Source organism: Halichoerus grypus, chromosome 15 (assembly GCF_964656455.1).
Source record: "Halichoerus grypus chromosome 15, mHalGry1.hap1.1, whole genome shotgun sequence".
Classification (NCBI taxonomy): Eukaryota; Metazoa; Chordata; class Mammalia; order Carnivora; family Phocidae; genus Halichoerus; species Halichoerus grypus.
Genome location: NC_135726.1, coordinates 17,039,547 through 17,054,795, shown reverse-complemented (window position 1 = coordinate 17,054,795; position 15,249 = coordinate 17,039,547). Strand labels below are relative to the sequence as shown.

The 15,249-nt window shown below is 41.6% G+C and overlaps 1 protein-coding gene across 2 annotated transcripts in view; it reads left to right on the top strand.

Annotated features, from left to right (window-relative positions):
- The first annotated feature begins 3,539 nt into the window (after nucleotides 1-3,539).
- Nucleotides 3,540-15,249, top strand: part of TANGO6 (transport and golgi organization 6 homolog) — a 185,713-nt gene continuing 174,003 nt past the window's right edge. The window contains exon 1 of one of the 2 annotated variants that reach the window (XM_078062515.1): nucleotides 3,540-3,722. In XM_078062515.1, coding sequence (XP_077918641.1) covers nucleotides 3,626-3,722 — 97 coding nt within the window. In that variant the 5' untranslated portion in view covers nucleotides 3,540-3,625. Of the gene's footprint in view, nucleotides 3,723-3,788; nucleotides 4,043-15,249 lie in introns of those variants that run through there. The other variant, XM_078062516.1, reaches the window with a different exon arrangement.

Here is a 15,249-nt window from a genome sequence, read left to right as displayed (position 1 = left end):
CCCTGATAATGGGCTCCTTGTTGGTCGTGTTTAAATCAATGGAATCCAGCTTCCGTGAATACAGACCTCTGTGTGTGTCTTGAACAGCCCGTTATGGTTCGTTTCAGGGAAGCAGCATCCTCCCTCATGTAGCTCTCGTGCATATTGGTTCTGATGGATATTTAACAGCATATTTGCTAGGGAGCCTCCCAGCTGTGCTTAAGTGTTTTAACAAAGCTGCCCAGAGCAAACCAAGGAAGGGGCTGCCAGAATCCAGTTCTATAAACTAAAATCCTCTAAGTGTAAATACCGGATTCTAAGGAAGTAGGGTAATTAAAAGCCAATTTTAATGATTTTAGGGCAGGAGAATCTTGAGAATGCTTCCTTTTTTTTCGGATGCAGAGCTTATATTTATAACCTTATAGACTCTAGGCATTCCTCCAACATCCTATTATAAGATGCATCCAATGTTCTATGTGGGATATATTTTTTTGCTGGAAAAATTTTATAAGACTTTTATGACACTGCTTTTGAACATAGGTGTGTCATTTTTGTGGCATCTGAGCCTTTAGCACCCAAATGATAAAATCTGGTGCCATAACACTTTGGGATAAAGGATTCTCAGCTCTGGGGCCCTTCTTATAATAATCTTTTCTAAATCCCACACCAGTACCGTCCTTAGACTTGGCTAGTAGGGTCCCCACCCTGGGTCCCATGCTTTACAGGCCCCCACCTGGCCTCCTCCATGATGAGTATCTTTATGGACAAGGAATATGCCAGTCCTAGGGTAATTGCCCACCCCAAATCCTCACCTTCCTCCCAGACCTCACTCCCAAATTCTGGGACTCTGGAATTCCCTAACCATCCCTAGCCTGCTTCCAGTGCTATCTGGGCCTCTTCACTTGGTCTGCCCTCTGGAAGGTGACCCACGCTCCCTGTGTGTGTGCCCCTAACCTTAGGGGGGCCAAGTGGTAGTTTCTTAGGGGTGTGTGCACATCCAGGCTGTGGTGTTCACATGTGTGAATGCAGGATGGAGACACTAGTGAGAAGAAAAAGGGGTGAGGCCAGAGGTGGGAGGCTGGCTTCCCCCATATACTGCCACATGCAGTATGGAACTCTGAGGCCAAGTCTGATAAGTCTCAATTCAAACCTAGTATATTTTTGAAAGTAGGAGAATAGAAGATATTTTATTTAACAGTCTACTAGTTTGATTTATACTTTGAAATACTTAGGCATATGGCATGAAGGCCTCCACTTGTGTTTCTACCCCATTGCCCACAAATCTTAGGGGTTGGCCTTTCCCACACAATGCTTTACACCCACTTTGCTGAATGTTTAGTATCTCGAAATGACCTTAAAGTTTTGTTTTTGTTTTGGGGCTTGTTTTTTTCTGGTGGCCCTTACGGGGAGACCTTAAATTTTTTATTCCCCAAAATGAATTTGATTACACACATAACTTCAGAAAAATTGTCTGACAAGGTCTGGGGTGAGATATACAACACAATGAAAAGACTGATGTAGTAATTTCATAGATCATTTATTTCCCCTTCAAAAATGTTTTTTCCTGGGGCGCCTGGGTGGCTCAGTTGGTTAAGCGACTGCCTTCGGCTCAGGTCATGATCCTGGAGTCCCAGGATCGAGTCCCGCATCGGGCTCCCTGCTCGGCAGGGAGTCTGCTTCTCCCTCTGACCCTCCTCCCTCTCATGCTCTCTGTCTCTCATTCTCTCTCTCTCAAATAAATAAATAAAATCTTTAAAAAAAAAAATGTTTTTTCCAATTTAAAGATATTTTGGCAGGATTTTATTTGAGGAGGAGATGGAGAGTAAGATACTGGTACAATTTTTATTTTTATTTTTATTTTTTTAAAGATTTTATTTATTTGAGAGAGAGAGAATGAGAGAGAGAGCATGAGGGGGAGAAGGTCAGAGGGAGAAGCACACTCCCCGCTGAGCAGGGAACCTGACGCGGGACTCGATCCCGGGACTCCAGGATCATGACCTGAGCCACCCAGGCGCCCCGATACAGGTACAATTTTTAAAGCATCCCCTCTGTGGCAGATATTGCTAAATACTTGAAAACAGTATCATTTTAACTCCCTAGGATAGCTTTGTAAAAAATGGTTCTGTTATCTACTCACTTTAGAGAGGAGGAAATGGTTGATGGATTTGGCCTGGAGCCAGAAGTCCTGGGAGTGACCAGGAGGGGGCTGAGAAAGGAGTTTAAACACCAGCTTCTTTCTCAGTGGTAAGGGGCTGGCAGTGGAGCCCGTCCTACTTCCTAAGACTTCCAGCAGCTAAATGCTGAAGGGCTGTCCTCAGGAGTGAACTCAGGCTAGCTCAGGGGATCTCAAGCAGAAGCAGGACAGTCTATTTGCGAGCACTTTCTGAAAGTGGGTGGTGGGGGTGGTTGAGAATATGAGAGATTATTGACTTTTAGTGAAGGGAGAGGACAACATGAGTTTAGAATGTCCCACCAGGAGGGGCTCCTGTGTGTCTCTCTGGTCCTGATCTCAGGGTGGTGGGTTTAAGCCGCATGTAGTGATCTCAGGGTTGTAGGATTGGCCTGGCATGGGGCTCCAATATCGGCTGGGATGCTGCTTGAGATTCTCTCCACCCCCTTCTCTCTCTCTCAAATGAATAAATCTTAAAAACAAAAGATGTCCCACCAGGATTCGCGTAGGTGAAAACCTGTCTCTGATGGTCTCTGAAACGAATGCTGTTTTACATGTTAACATTATGTGGGTGGGGGTGGGAGGCATGATTTTAATATACACAGAATTTTCTAAGAATGTAAATAGAGCAAAGATTTAAATTTTTAAAAAAATATTTTATTTGACAGAGAAAGACACAGCGAGAGAGGGAACACAAGCAGGGGGAGTGGGAGAGGGAGAAGCAGCTTCCCACCTAGCAGGGAGCCCAATGTGGGGCTCGATCCCAGGACCCCAGGATCATGACCTGAGCCGAAGGCAGACACTTAACGACTGAGCCACCCAGGCGCCCAGCAAAGATTTAAATTTTATTGGGAACTGTAATTAGTCCGTTTCAGATATTGTATCACCAATAGCAATATTTGTAGCTATTCAGAATGGATGCATTTGTGTTTAGCACTATTTTTATTTTTTTAAAGTAGACTCCATGCCCAATGCGGGGAGTCACATGCTCTACCAACTGAGCCAGCTAGGCACTCCAGCACTTGTTTTTAAATATCACTCACAAAGAAATTCAACAGTATTCAGTTGAATATTGTTATGTGTATCCAAACTTCATTATAATAGGCACAGCATCTGCTTACTTCACTGTCTTTTAGTGCTTCCCTATCCACTTATTTTCATACTGATACGTATTATTTCATGATCAACTACTGTACCTCTCTGTTCCTTATTCTTTATTTAGTGGTTAATCATATTGAATTTCTGAAATTGTGCGTGTAGGCAGGCTGTGTTAGCTGTTTTTTTCCCTCAGGACAGTAAAAGCGGCCTGAGATAGTATTTGTGAAACGCCCAACCCCTCGAGTCGGCCCCGCCCCACAGGCCCCGCCCCTTACATCGGGCCCCGCCCCTAGGGCCTTCCGCCACATTCAATATGGCGGCGATTTCGGTCCGCCGAGCGGCTTGAGTAGGTCGCCAGTGGCGCGTTCCACTCCAATCATGGCGGCCCCCCAACGGGCTGCGGGCGGCGAGGCTCTGGAAACGTGCGGTCTGGAGAGCATTTTGGAGGCGCTGAAGCTGCTGCTGAGCCCGGGAGGTGAGAGGACGGATCTCGGCGCCGGGCTGCACTCTCAGGGCCGCCAGTCTTCCCGGGCTGCCCTGCCTTCCGTAGTGTGCGCCCCTCAGGCCCTCCTTGGGACCCCCAGCTCTGAGGCTGCCCCGCCCCGCTCCTGGGGGCTTTGGGCATTGTCGGTCCAGCCTCATTTTACTTGAGGAAGCCGAAGCTCAGGAAGGGAATGGGATCCGCTCAATACTGATGGTAACCGACGTCTCTTGAGCGCTTACCTTGTGCCAGGCACTCACTATTAAGCGCCCTGGGTACACGGTTCCATTCAGTCCTGACTGTCACCCTCTGAGGTAGGGACTGCGGCAAGAGCTTCCAAAAGGGTAGGCGCTCCTGACGCGGAAAGTGAGGTCCAACCTCTTGAGTGCGCAGGGTCTAATGTGGACGCTGGAGATTTGTACAGAATTCCGAGGCGTAGAGAAAAAGGAAGCAGTGGCGTTTGAGCTGGGTTTCGGGAGAGTATTAGGGATATACAGTCACTTTTAATCTTTCGTGGTGAGTTAACAAGATCTTCCCAGTTGAGAATCTGAAGGGACCGTGGCAGTGGTTGAGCCTCGCAGTCTCCTTTTACACCTGAGGACACTTAAGGCTCACTGAAGGGATTAAGTAACCTGCCCCAGATCATGTGGTCAAATTAGGGGCGGAACACAGACCCAGAACGGAGGTCTGCCGAACTCCATTCTCAAACCAAGGCAAATTATTCAGTATGGAGCCTCTGATGTTATCTGAAGCTTTGAGAAAGGACACAAGAGATAGGACTGTATAATGTGCAGGAAGGGGTTTGTAGGGTGAGCAGGGTAAGGTACATGAAGGGCCATGAAGTGATGTTCCAAGTGATTTTGAGATACCCGCCCTCCAAATGCAAAAATTCCCACAAACATTGTACCATATCTGGGAGAAGTGAAAAGAAGTCATTAATAACAGTAATTGAGTGCCTACTAAGTATCAGGCCCAATAGTATGCTGTTTACGTGTATATTATTTCATTCTCACGACAGTTCCATGAGATAGGTATTACTTGTATTTCATTTTACATATGAGGAACCAAGGCTCAGGTGCATTGGAAGTTGGTATAATGTCAGTCTAGTAAGTGGTAGAGCCAGGATATATATATATATTTTTAAGATTTCATTTATTAGAGAGCACAGAGGGAGAGTGAGAGGGAGAAGCAGACTCCCGGCTGAACAGGGAGCTTGATGCTGGGCTTGATCCCAGGACCCTGGGATCACCACTCGAGCCAGCGGCAGATGCTCAGCCGACTGAGCTGCTCAGGCACCCGGAACCAGGGTATTTTTTAATTTTTTAAGTAGGCTGTATGCGCAATGTGGGACTTGAACTCACCACCCCAAGATCAAGAGTGGCATGCTCTGTCCACTTAGCCAAACAGCCATAGCCAGGTTGGGTTTTTTGTTGTTGTTTTTTAAATTATTTATTTATTTGAGAGAGAGAAAGAGAGCGAGAGAGAAGGAACAAGCTGGAGGGAGAGGCAGAGGAAGAGGGAGAAGCGGATTCCCTGCTGAGCAGGCAGCCCAACGGGGCTCCATCCCAGGACCCAGGCACCTCCGGATGTTTTTTAATTTATTTTTTTATTTTAAGTTCCAGTATAGTTAATATACAGTGTTACATTAGTTTCAGGTGTACAATATAGTGATTCAATTGCATACACCACCTGGTGATCATCACAACAAGTGTACTCCTTAATCCCCATCACCTGTATCACCCAGCCCTCCACCCACCTCCCCTCTGGTAACTATCAGTTTGTTCTCTATAGTTAAGAGTCTGTTTCTTGGTTTGTCTCTCTCTCCTTTGCTTGTGTTTTTCGTTTCTTTCTTAAATTCCACATATGAGTGAGATCATATGGTATTTGTCTATCTCTGACTTATTTTGCTTAGCATTATACTCTCTACCTCCATCCATATTGTTGCACATGGCAAGATTTCATTCTTTTTTATGGTTGAATAATATTCATACACACACACCCCACATCTTCTTTATCCATTCATTTATTGATGGATAGCACTTGGGCTGCTCCCATAATTGGGCTACTGTAAATAATGCTGCAATAAACATAGGGGTGCTTATATCCTTTTGAATTAGTGTTTTCGTATTCTTTGGGTAAATACCCAGTAGTGTGATTATTGGATTGTAGAGTAGTTCTATTTTTAATGTTTTGAGGAAACTTCATAGTGTTTAGTTCTATAGTGGCTGCACCAGTTTGCATTCCCACCAACAGTGCACAAGGGTTCCTTTCTCTTGACATCCTCACCAACACTTGTTCTTTCTTGTGTTTATTTTAGCCATCGTGACAGGTGTGAAGTGATAGCTTATTGTAGTTTTGATTTGCATTTCCCTGATGATGAGTGATGTTGAGTATCTTTTTGTGTCTGTTGGCCATCTAGATATCTTTTTTTTTCTTAAAGATTTTATTTATTTATTTTGAGTGAGAGAGAGCACAAGCAGAGGGGAGGCCAGAGGCAGAGGGAGAAGCAGACTCCCTGCTTAGCAGGGAGCCTAATTCGGGACTCGATCCTAGGACCCTGGGATCATGATCTGAGCCACCCCGGCACCCTCGATATCTTTTTTTTTTTAAGTTTTTTTAACTTTATTTTTTTTTTATTTGACAGAGAGAGACATAGCGAGAGAGGGAACACAAGCAGGGGGAGTGGGAGAGGGAGAAGCAGGCTTCCCGCGGAGCAGGGAGCCCGATGCGGGGCTCGATCCCAGAACCCTGGGATCATGACCTGAGCCGAAGGCAGATGCTTAACGACTGAGCCACCCAGGCACCCCTATTTAACTTTTTTAGTAATGTCTACACCCAACGTAGGGCCCAAACTCACATCCCCGAGATCAGGCGTGACTCAACACTTACTCTTCCAACTGAGCCAGCCAGGCGTCCCTGGATGTCTTTTTTGGAGAAATGTTTGTTCATGTCTTCTGCCCATTTTTAAATTAGATTACTTGTTTTTTGGGTGTTGAGTTGTATAAGTTCTTTATATATTTTGGATACTTTTTTTTTGATAGAGCCAGGATTTGAACTCAGGTGTCTTCCACTATAGTACGATAACTATACTACTTTGCCCCAATGAAGAAGTAAACTGCAAAACATAGTTTTAACTTGCTAATTGAGAGGTCACTTGTCTAGCAACTCAACTAGAAATGACTGAGGACGAGGTTAAATGAGCAAAAAAATCTGGAGGTAATCATGTATCACAAAGCACATTTATACAAGACCCTCTCTAGGGGCTCCTGGGTGGCTCAGCGAGTTAAGTGTCTGCCTTCGGCTCAGGTCATGATCCCGGGGTCCTGGGATCGAGCCCCACGTGGGGCTCCTGGCTCAGCGGGGAGCCTGCTTCTCCCTCTCCCTCTGCCTGCCGCTCCCCCTGCTTGTGCCCCCCCCCCTGACAAATAAATAAAATCTTAAAAAAAAAAAAAAGACCCTCTCTAAATCTTGAAGAATATGTGGTGGGGTTACATACATACATGTACTCATTTAACATACAGGAATTCAAGCATTCCTGTTTGAAAAAGAATATGTACTGTGGTAAAATGATACAATTCTGCACATACAGTGTATTATATATTGTGTGCATCTGCCTGCTCTTTCCTTTTATCATACCAGCTGCTGACGGTGTTAAAAAAATCTGTGCGTTATGAGTATTCAGATGTCCCTGATGGACGGAGGGTATTGAGGAGTCCGGATGAAAGTACTGGTTAAAATTACATCCAGCTGGATTAAACTATTTTTATTTGCCTTTAAATTGACTCCCTTTGAGGTAATATTCGCTGGGAGTCATCGGTATATAGTAGCCTGACCTTACTGCTACTGGAGAAACAAAATTACATAAACGTTTATGCTCCCAAGTGTCTTGTCTGTTTGGGGAGATGGTACTATGCATATAGACCAAGAGAGATTCAACATGGTGGGATAATGCCCGTGGTGAAAGGATGGTACAGATAGCAATTGGATAGAGGAGGAGTCATCAGGAGTGGAGCCGTGGAAGTCTACGAGAGGAAGAGGAATTCAGTCTCAGTGGGAATTACATAGACGGAAAGGAAGGAGGATGCCAATGGTCTTTCACTTTTGAGCCATGAAATGTCTGCCTCGTTAAGCTTTTTCTCTTCCTCTGCCTTCCATTTCTATTCTTCATCATGGGGCAATTAATAGTATCTCCACCTCTGTTGTTAGGAAATGTGTTAAGCAGCATTTGGAAGGGTTTTGTCAATTTTTTTTTAAAAAAGATTTATTATTTCGAGGGGTGGAGAGGGGCAGAGGGAGAAGGAGAGAGAATCTCAAATAGACTCTGCACAGAGCCCAATGCGGGGCTCAATTCCACGACCCTGAGATCATGACCTGAGCTGAAATCAAGAGTCGGATGCTTAACTGACTGAGCTACCCAGGTGCCCCAGGGGTTTGTCATTTTAGTGAAGCTTTATTTGTAAGAAATGGAGACCATCTCAGCAACAGTTTTCCTAACTGTAAGTTTCTATACTATATATAGATTCACTGAACTCTCTCATTAAATTTGAATTACATTGTCAGGAAGGGGCCGGAAATTTTGATAATTTGTCCATAAGCTGCACCACACTTATTTTTGCATGCCGTATTGCTTTGCACTTTGAACATAATAAAAAGTACCACACAAACTGTAAAGTCTGCTTTTAAATGTCACAAAGCATAGGCATTGAAATTGGGAAGATTAAATAATGCTGTCCATAAGGGCAGCATTTCCTGAAGTGTGAGAGGGGTGGTTTTAGGTACATAGAGTAGCATTTGGAGGCTGCGTCGTGTAGTGTAGTGATCAAGAGCTAACTTATCAGGAAGAGTGGCATTGTTTTGATTTTTGCAAATCTCTTTAGCATCTGGCTTATTAGAAGACAGCTGGATTTTCATATTTGCTTCTCTGTTTAGTCTGTCATGATAGTTTGTTTTGATTGAAATAGATGAAGAAAATCTAGACTCAGATATGTAGTTGGAAAAGGAAGAACTCAATTGCCTTTTCAGATAATTGTGAATATTTTTTCATGCTGTACTGAATCTGAACAAGAGGTAATTTCTTAAAGGTTAGTTGGGATGTGGAATCTGAGCTCAATGAACTTTTCATAGTTGGTACACTCATGAGAGAATGAGACCGTAAAAGGCAAATAGTGGCTGAGTATTAATATGAAAATAGTTTTGAACTTGCAGACTCCCTGAGGATCTGAAACCCATCAAAACATGAATCCTTATACCCCATTTTGAAAGCAGCTTTCAGGGATTCCTTTGTTATTTTCAAGTAGATTTTATTTATCACCAGTAGAGGGCAGAGAAGACTACTTTATTAAGGGGCTCTTGAAAAACAGCTAATAGCTTTTGTTTTAAATTATTTTCTTTGTGTCCCATGTTTGGGTTCAAAGATCTTATAAAGTTGCAGGAAGTCACTTAGAGGTTGTTTAGTGATCTTAATGGTTAGTGGTGACAAGTTAGGAGAGCAGTCATTTCCTTTTCAGGTACATACTAGCTAAAGGAACCAGATACTCATGCTACTGAATCAGAACACTTGCCCTGGATGGTCTTAGAGAAGTACTGAAAAATTCTTACTCTTCTGATTCTCATTATTCTTAACAAGTAGTGTTATGTTCCTTTTTCTTTATAGAAGTAGTTGATATTCCTTATTGTAAAGTTTTTAAAAATATAGGGAAACTAAAAGAAGAAAAATAAAATGACCTTAATCTCCACTATCTGGAGATTGCATTTTGGGAAATATTTTTCTTTTTGATAAAAATGGATAGATTATATACTGTTTTATAACCTTAAAACAACTCTTTTAAGTACAGAAACTATACATATTCACTCTAGAAAAATCTTTTAAATATAATTAAGCGAAAAAGAAAAATCACCCATAGCCCTACCACCCAGAGGTCATCACTTAATACTTTGAAGTATAACCTTTAAGATCGTTTTCTATATGTGTATATACATGTACATATTTTAATAACCCGTTCGTAGTATTCCTTTATTGATCAGTTTTCAGAATAATAGTGTCTTAATCTTCAAATGTAACGAATGAAGTAATTTCTTTGTTTTATTATGAGCTAATAGATTTTTTTTGTGTATAGGATATGTTTCAAAAATTGTACTCATTATTCTTGATACTCAAATTGTCGCCTTTATGGCTTGTGGGAGCCACTCCAAATTGGCTCTTGGGCTCCTTGACATGACCCTAGTAGCCTTTGATAGCCTTCTTGCTTTCAGGCATGACAAGATGTCCCAGACTCATCTTATACATTTCTTGCCCCGTTCTTGAAAACTGCTGTCTTTAAGGAGAAGTGGTATTTATTTACTTATTAGAGAGAGAGTGAGAGAGCACGAGTGGGCAGGGGTGGGAGGGCAGAGAAGCAGAGAGACTCTCAAGCAGTCTCCACACTCAGCGCAGAGCCCAACAAAGGGCTTGATCCTACAACCCTGAGATGAAATCAAGAGTCAGACGCTCAACCTACTGAGCCACCCAGGCGCCCCCTAAGGAGAAGTAGTATTTAGAGACTATACTATGGATACTAGGCATATTCATTGTCCCTGGTGTCATTGCTTACAGACTTTTTCAATTATTAGAGGTATGAAATATGTGGATTTTCAGAAAACAAAACATAAATCCACAGTTCTTACTGATATCCCAATTAAAATGAAAAAAGATGGAGTTTAAATTTTTCCTAACATTTCATTATGAAAATTTTCAGTCTTACAGAAAAGCAAACAGAATTTTACAGTGAAAACCCATATACCATGACCAAGATTCTTTATCACATATTTGTCCACCTAGCCATTCTTCTGTATTTTATGTTTTTATATTTGTATTTCTTTTATCTGAAAATACTGGTTCCAATGAAATTAATGACATTTACTTATTTCATATATATACACACACACACATATATAAGTATGTGCTTAACACATTCACCCACATGCATATAATATTTTAAAATAACAAATCCTAGGGGCACCTGGGTGGCTCAGTCATTAAGCGGCTGCCTTCGGCTCGGGTCGTGATCCCAGGGTCCTGGGATCGAGCCCCGCATCGGGCTCCCTGCTCCGCGGGAAGCCTGCTTCTCCCTCTCCCACTCCCCCTGTTTGTGTTCCCTCTCTTGCTGTGTCTCTCTCTCTCAAATAAATAAATAAAATATTTAAAATAAAATAAAATAACAAATCCTATATCACCATCATCAACAAACCTACTTATTTTGGGGGATTTTTGTTTGTTTGTTGTCCCCAGGATATATAAAGTTCTTTTTTTTTTTTTAAGGATTTTATTTTTAAGTAATCTCTGTACCCTACCAACTGAACCACCCAGGTGCTCCTAAAGTTCTATATTTCAAGTCACTTGAAATAATTCTCTGCATTTATGCTGCTAACTTGGTATAGAGCAGGAGTCTGCATACTTTTTCTGTAAAGGAGCAGACAGTAAATATTTTGGGCTCTGTGACCCATATAGTTACAATTACTCAGTTCTGCTGTTGTGGCTTGAAAGCAGCCATAGATAATATATAAATAAATGGGCATGACTGTGTTCCAATAAAACTTTATGGAAAACGTGGTGGGCCAGATTTGATCTGCCGATCGTAGTTTGACAACCTTGGACATAAAGTACAGAGTTATTAGATCCATTTGTATGTTTTTGATTTTTAGGAATTATTTTGAAAAAAAATTTTAATTTTTTTAACTATGAAAAACATATATAGGGGGGCGCCTGGGTGGCTCAGTCGTTAAGCGTCTGTCTTCGGCTCAGGTCATGATCCCAGGGTCCTGGGATCGAGCCCCGCGTCGGGCTCCCTGCTCAGCAGGAGGCCTGCTTCTCCCTCTCCCACTCCCCCTGCTTGTGTTCCTGCTCTCGCTCTCTCTCTCTCTGTCAAATAAATAAATAAAATCTTTAAAAAACAAAAACAAAAAACATATATAGGGTTCCAAAACAAAAACTCTAAAACTGGATAACTTTGTCCCTAGCTCCTCACCACTGTTTTCTTCTCTCTGTACATAACTCATTTTACTTTTTAATTTGTTCTTTCACTGCCTTTTGGACAATAAAAGCAAATAATGTATTTTATATTTGTTTCCTTTCTTACACAAAAGTAGCATATGATAGACATTCTTTTATACCTTACTTTTAATATTTAATATGTCTTAGAGATTACTACATAGTGGTTCACAGCAATTTTCCTCTTTTAGAAGCATGCCATTATCTGGATATACTATTGTTTATTCAGTCAGTTCTCTTTTAATGGACATGTGGGTTGTCTCAGGTGTTTTGTTTTGTTTTAAAGATTTTATTTATTTATTTGACAGAGAGAGACACAGTGGAAGAGGGAACACAAGCAGGGGGAGTGGGAGAGGGAGAAGCAGGCTTCTCGCAGAGCAGGGAGCCCAATGCGGGGCTCGATCCCAGGACCCTGGGATCATGACCTGAGCTGAAGGCAGACGCTTAACCACTGAGCCACCCAGGCGCCCCTCAGGTGTTTTGTAAATACAAGAAGCACTACAATGAATAGCCTTGTGTATATGTCATTTTGCATTTTTGCCTGTGTATTTATCTGTAAGATAGATTCCTAAAAAGCGGGATTGCTGGGCCAAACGTTAAATACGTATGTAATTTTGCTAGATATTGCCAAATTGCTCTCTTCAAGAATGTTACCATTTTCGTTTCTTCCAGCAATGTATGACAGTGCGTGATTTCCCAAAACCTTGCCACATAATGTGTTATAAAACTTTTGGATTTTAGCCAGTTGATAAATGGGAAGTGCTATTTCAGTATAGTTTTAATTTACTTTTCTGTGACGAGCAAGGTTGATCATATTTTTATGTTTAGAAGTCATTTGCATTTCTTTTTCTGTAGTGTTCATATCTTTTGCTCATATAGTATTTCATACACTGTTCACTTTATTTTTTTTTTTAAAGATTTTATTTATTTATTTGACAGAGAGAGAGAGAGCGCACAAACAGGGGGAGCAGCAGACAGAGGGAGAAACAGGCTCCCCGCTGAGCAAGGAGCTTGACATGGGACTTGATCCCAGGACCCTGGGACCATGACCTGAACTGGACGCAGATGCTTAACCCACTGAGCCACCCAGGTGTCCCACCCCTCTGTTCACTTTAGAATGTACTTAATGAACATGTCATTAAATAATATTCAATGAAACTTTTTTTTTTTTAATGTGGGGCTCGAACTTATCACCCCAAGATCAAGAGTCAGATGCTGTACCAACTGAGCCAGCCAGGCGCCCCTTGACATAACTTAATGGCGACAAATATTCCATTATTCATTCATTCAACTACTACCTAGTTTGAACAAATACTACATTATCTGACAGGCCTTGTTCCAGGCAAGGAGAATACAACAATGAACAAAACAGAGCAACATTCCTGTCCTCAAACAGCTTTTATTCTAGTTGGTGAAGAGATAATAAATAATAAAATACTACACTTACATATAGTATGTTAGGTACAGGTAGACGGTTATTTACTCATCCATCTCCTGTTACTGAATATGTATTTCTTATTTTACATTATTATAAGTAATGCACTGCTGATCACTTTTTAATTTTTTTTTTTAAAGATTTTATTTTTATTTATTTGACAGAGAGAGAGAGAACGTGAGAGAAGGAACGCAAGCAGGGGGAGTGGGAGAGGGAGAAGCAGGCTTCCGTTGAGCAGGGAGTCCGATGTGGGGCTCGATCCCAGGACCCTGGGATCATGACTGAGCCAAAGGCAGGCGCTTAACAACTGAGCCACCCAGGCGCCCCTACTGAGTGCTCATTTAGTTATCATTCCATTTTAATCTTTTCTAATTTGTTTCTTAGAAGGTGTTTTAAGTTTAGTTTTGAAGTGTGTTACTTCTTGTATTCATTTACATTGTCAACATTTTATTATGGTTTTCTAACCATAACCCTCCGTTTTGCATTGTATTTTTAGTAGTTGTCCTGGAATCACAATACACGTCCTTAATTTTTCTAATTTTTAATTAGAATTAATATTGATACTACCTCACGTAACAGTTACGAACCTTGCAACTATAAGGGTCATTTTATTTTATTTATTTTATTTTTTTAAAGATTCTGTTTATTTATTCATTTGACAACAAGCAGGAGAGCACAGGCAGGGGGAATGAAGAGGGAGAGGGAGAAGCAGGCTCCCCGCTGAGCAGAGTCTGATGTGGGGCTCAATTCCAGGACCCCGGGATCATGACCTGAGCCGAAGTACAGAGTTATTAGATCCATTTGTATGTTTTTGATTTTTAGGAATTATTTTGAAAAACTTTTTTATTTAATTTTTTTAACTATGAAAAACATATATAGGGTTCCAAAACAAAAACTCTAAAACTGGATAACTTTGTCCCTAGCTCTTCCCCACTGTTCTCTCTGTACATAACTCATTTTACTTTTTAATTTGTTCTTTCACTGCCTTTTGGACAATAAAAGCAAATAATGTATTTTATATTTGTTTCCTTTCTTACACAAAAGTAGCATATGATAGACGTTCGGGATCATGACCTGAGCCGAAAGCCTAACCAACTGAGCCACCCAGGTGCCCATAAGGGTCATTTTATAGCTCCCATATCCCCACTTGGGCTTTATGCTATGATTTTTTTTTAAAGATTTAATTTATATATTTGAGAGAGAGAGAGCACAGAGGGAGAGGGAAAGTGAGAGGGAGAAGCAAACTCCCCGTTGAGCAGAGAGCCAGGTGTGAGGCTCGATCCCAGGACCCCAAGATCATGACCTGAGCTAAAGGTAGACACTTAACCAACTGAGCCACTCAAGCGCCTCTATGCTACTATGATTTTCATGTTTATTTTATCTACAGAAGTTATAAATCCCATTTTATAGATTTTGCCTTAGACATATATGTATTTGAAGAAATTAAGAGAAAAATTAGTCTTTTATATTTACCTACATATTTACCATTTCTGATGTTCTTCATTCCTTCCTGAAGATCCCAGTTTCCATCTAGTATTATTTTCCTTCAGCTTGAAGAATTTCCTTTACCATTTGTTTGTAGTGCAGGCCTGCTGACAGTTCTCTTGGTTTTCCTTGATCCAAAATGTCTTTATTTTCATTTTTGAAGGTTATTTTTACTAGATCTAGAATTCCGAGTTGACATTTTATTTCTTATGTCAGTATTTTATTTTTTTGAGAAAGTGTCATAAGCAGTGGGGGAGGGGCAAAGGGAGAGAGAGAATTTTTTTTTTTTTTTAAGATTTTATTATTTATTTGAGAGAGAGAGAGGGCGGTGGAAGGGGCAGAGGGAGAGGGACAAGTGGACTCCATGCTGAGCATGAAGCCTGATGCCGGGCTCGATCTCACAACCCTGAGATCACAACCTGAGCCAAAACCAAGAGTCTATCGCTTAGCTGATGGAGCCACCCAGGTGCCCTGGTGGAGAGAAAACCTTAAGCCGGCTTCATACCCAGAGGGGGGCCCGACACGGGGCTTCTTTTCACGACCCTGAGATGATGACCCTGAGATCATGACATGAC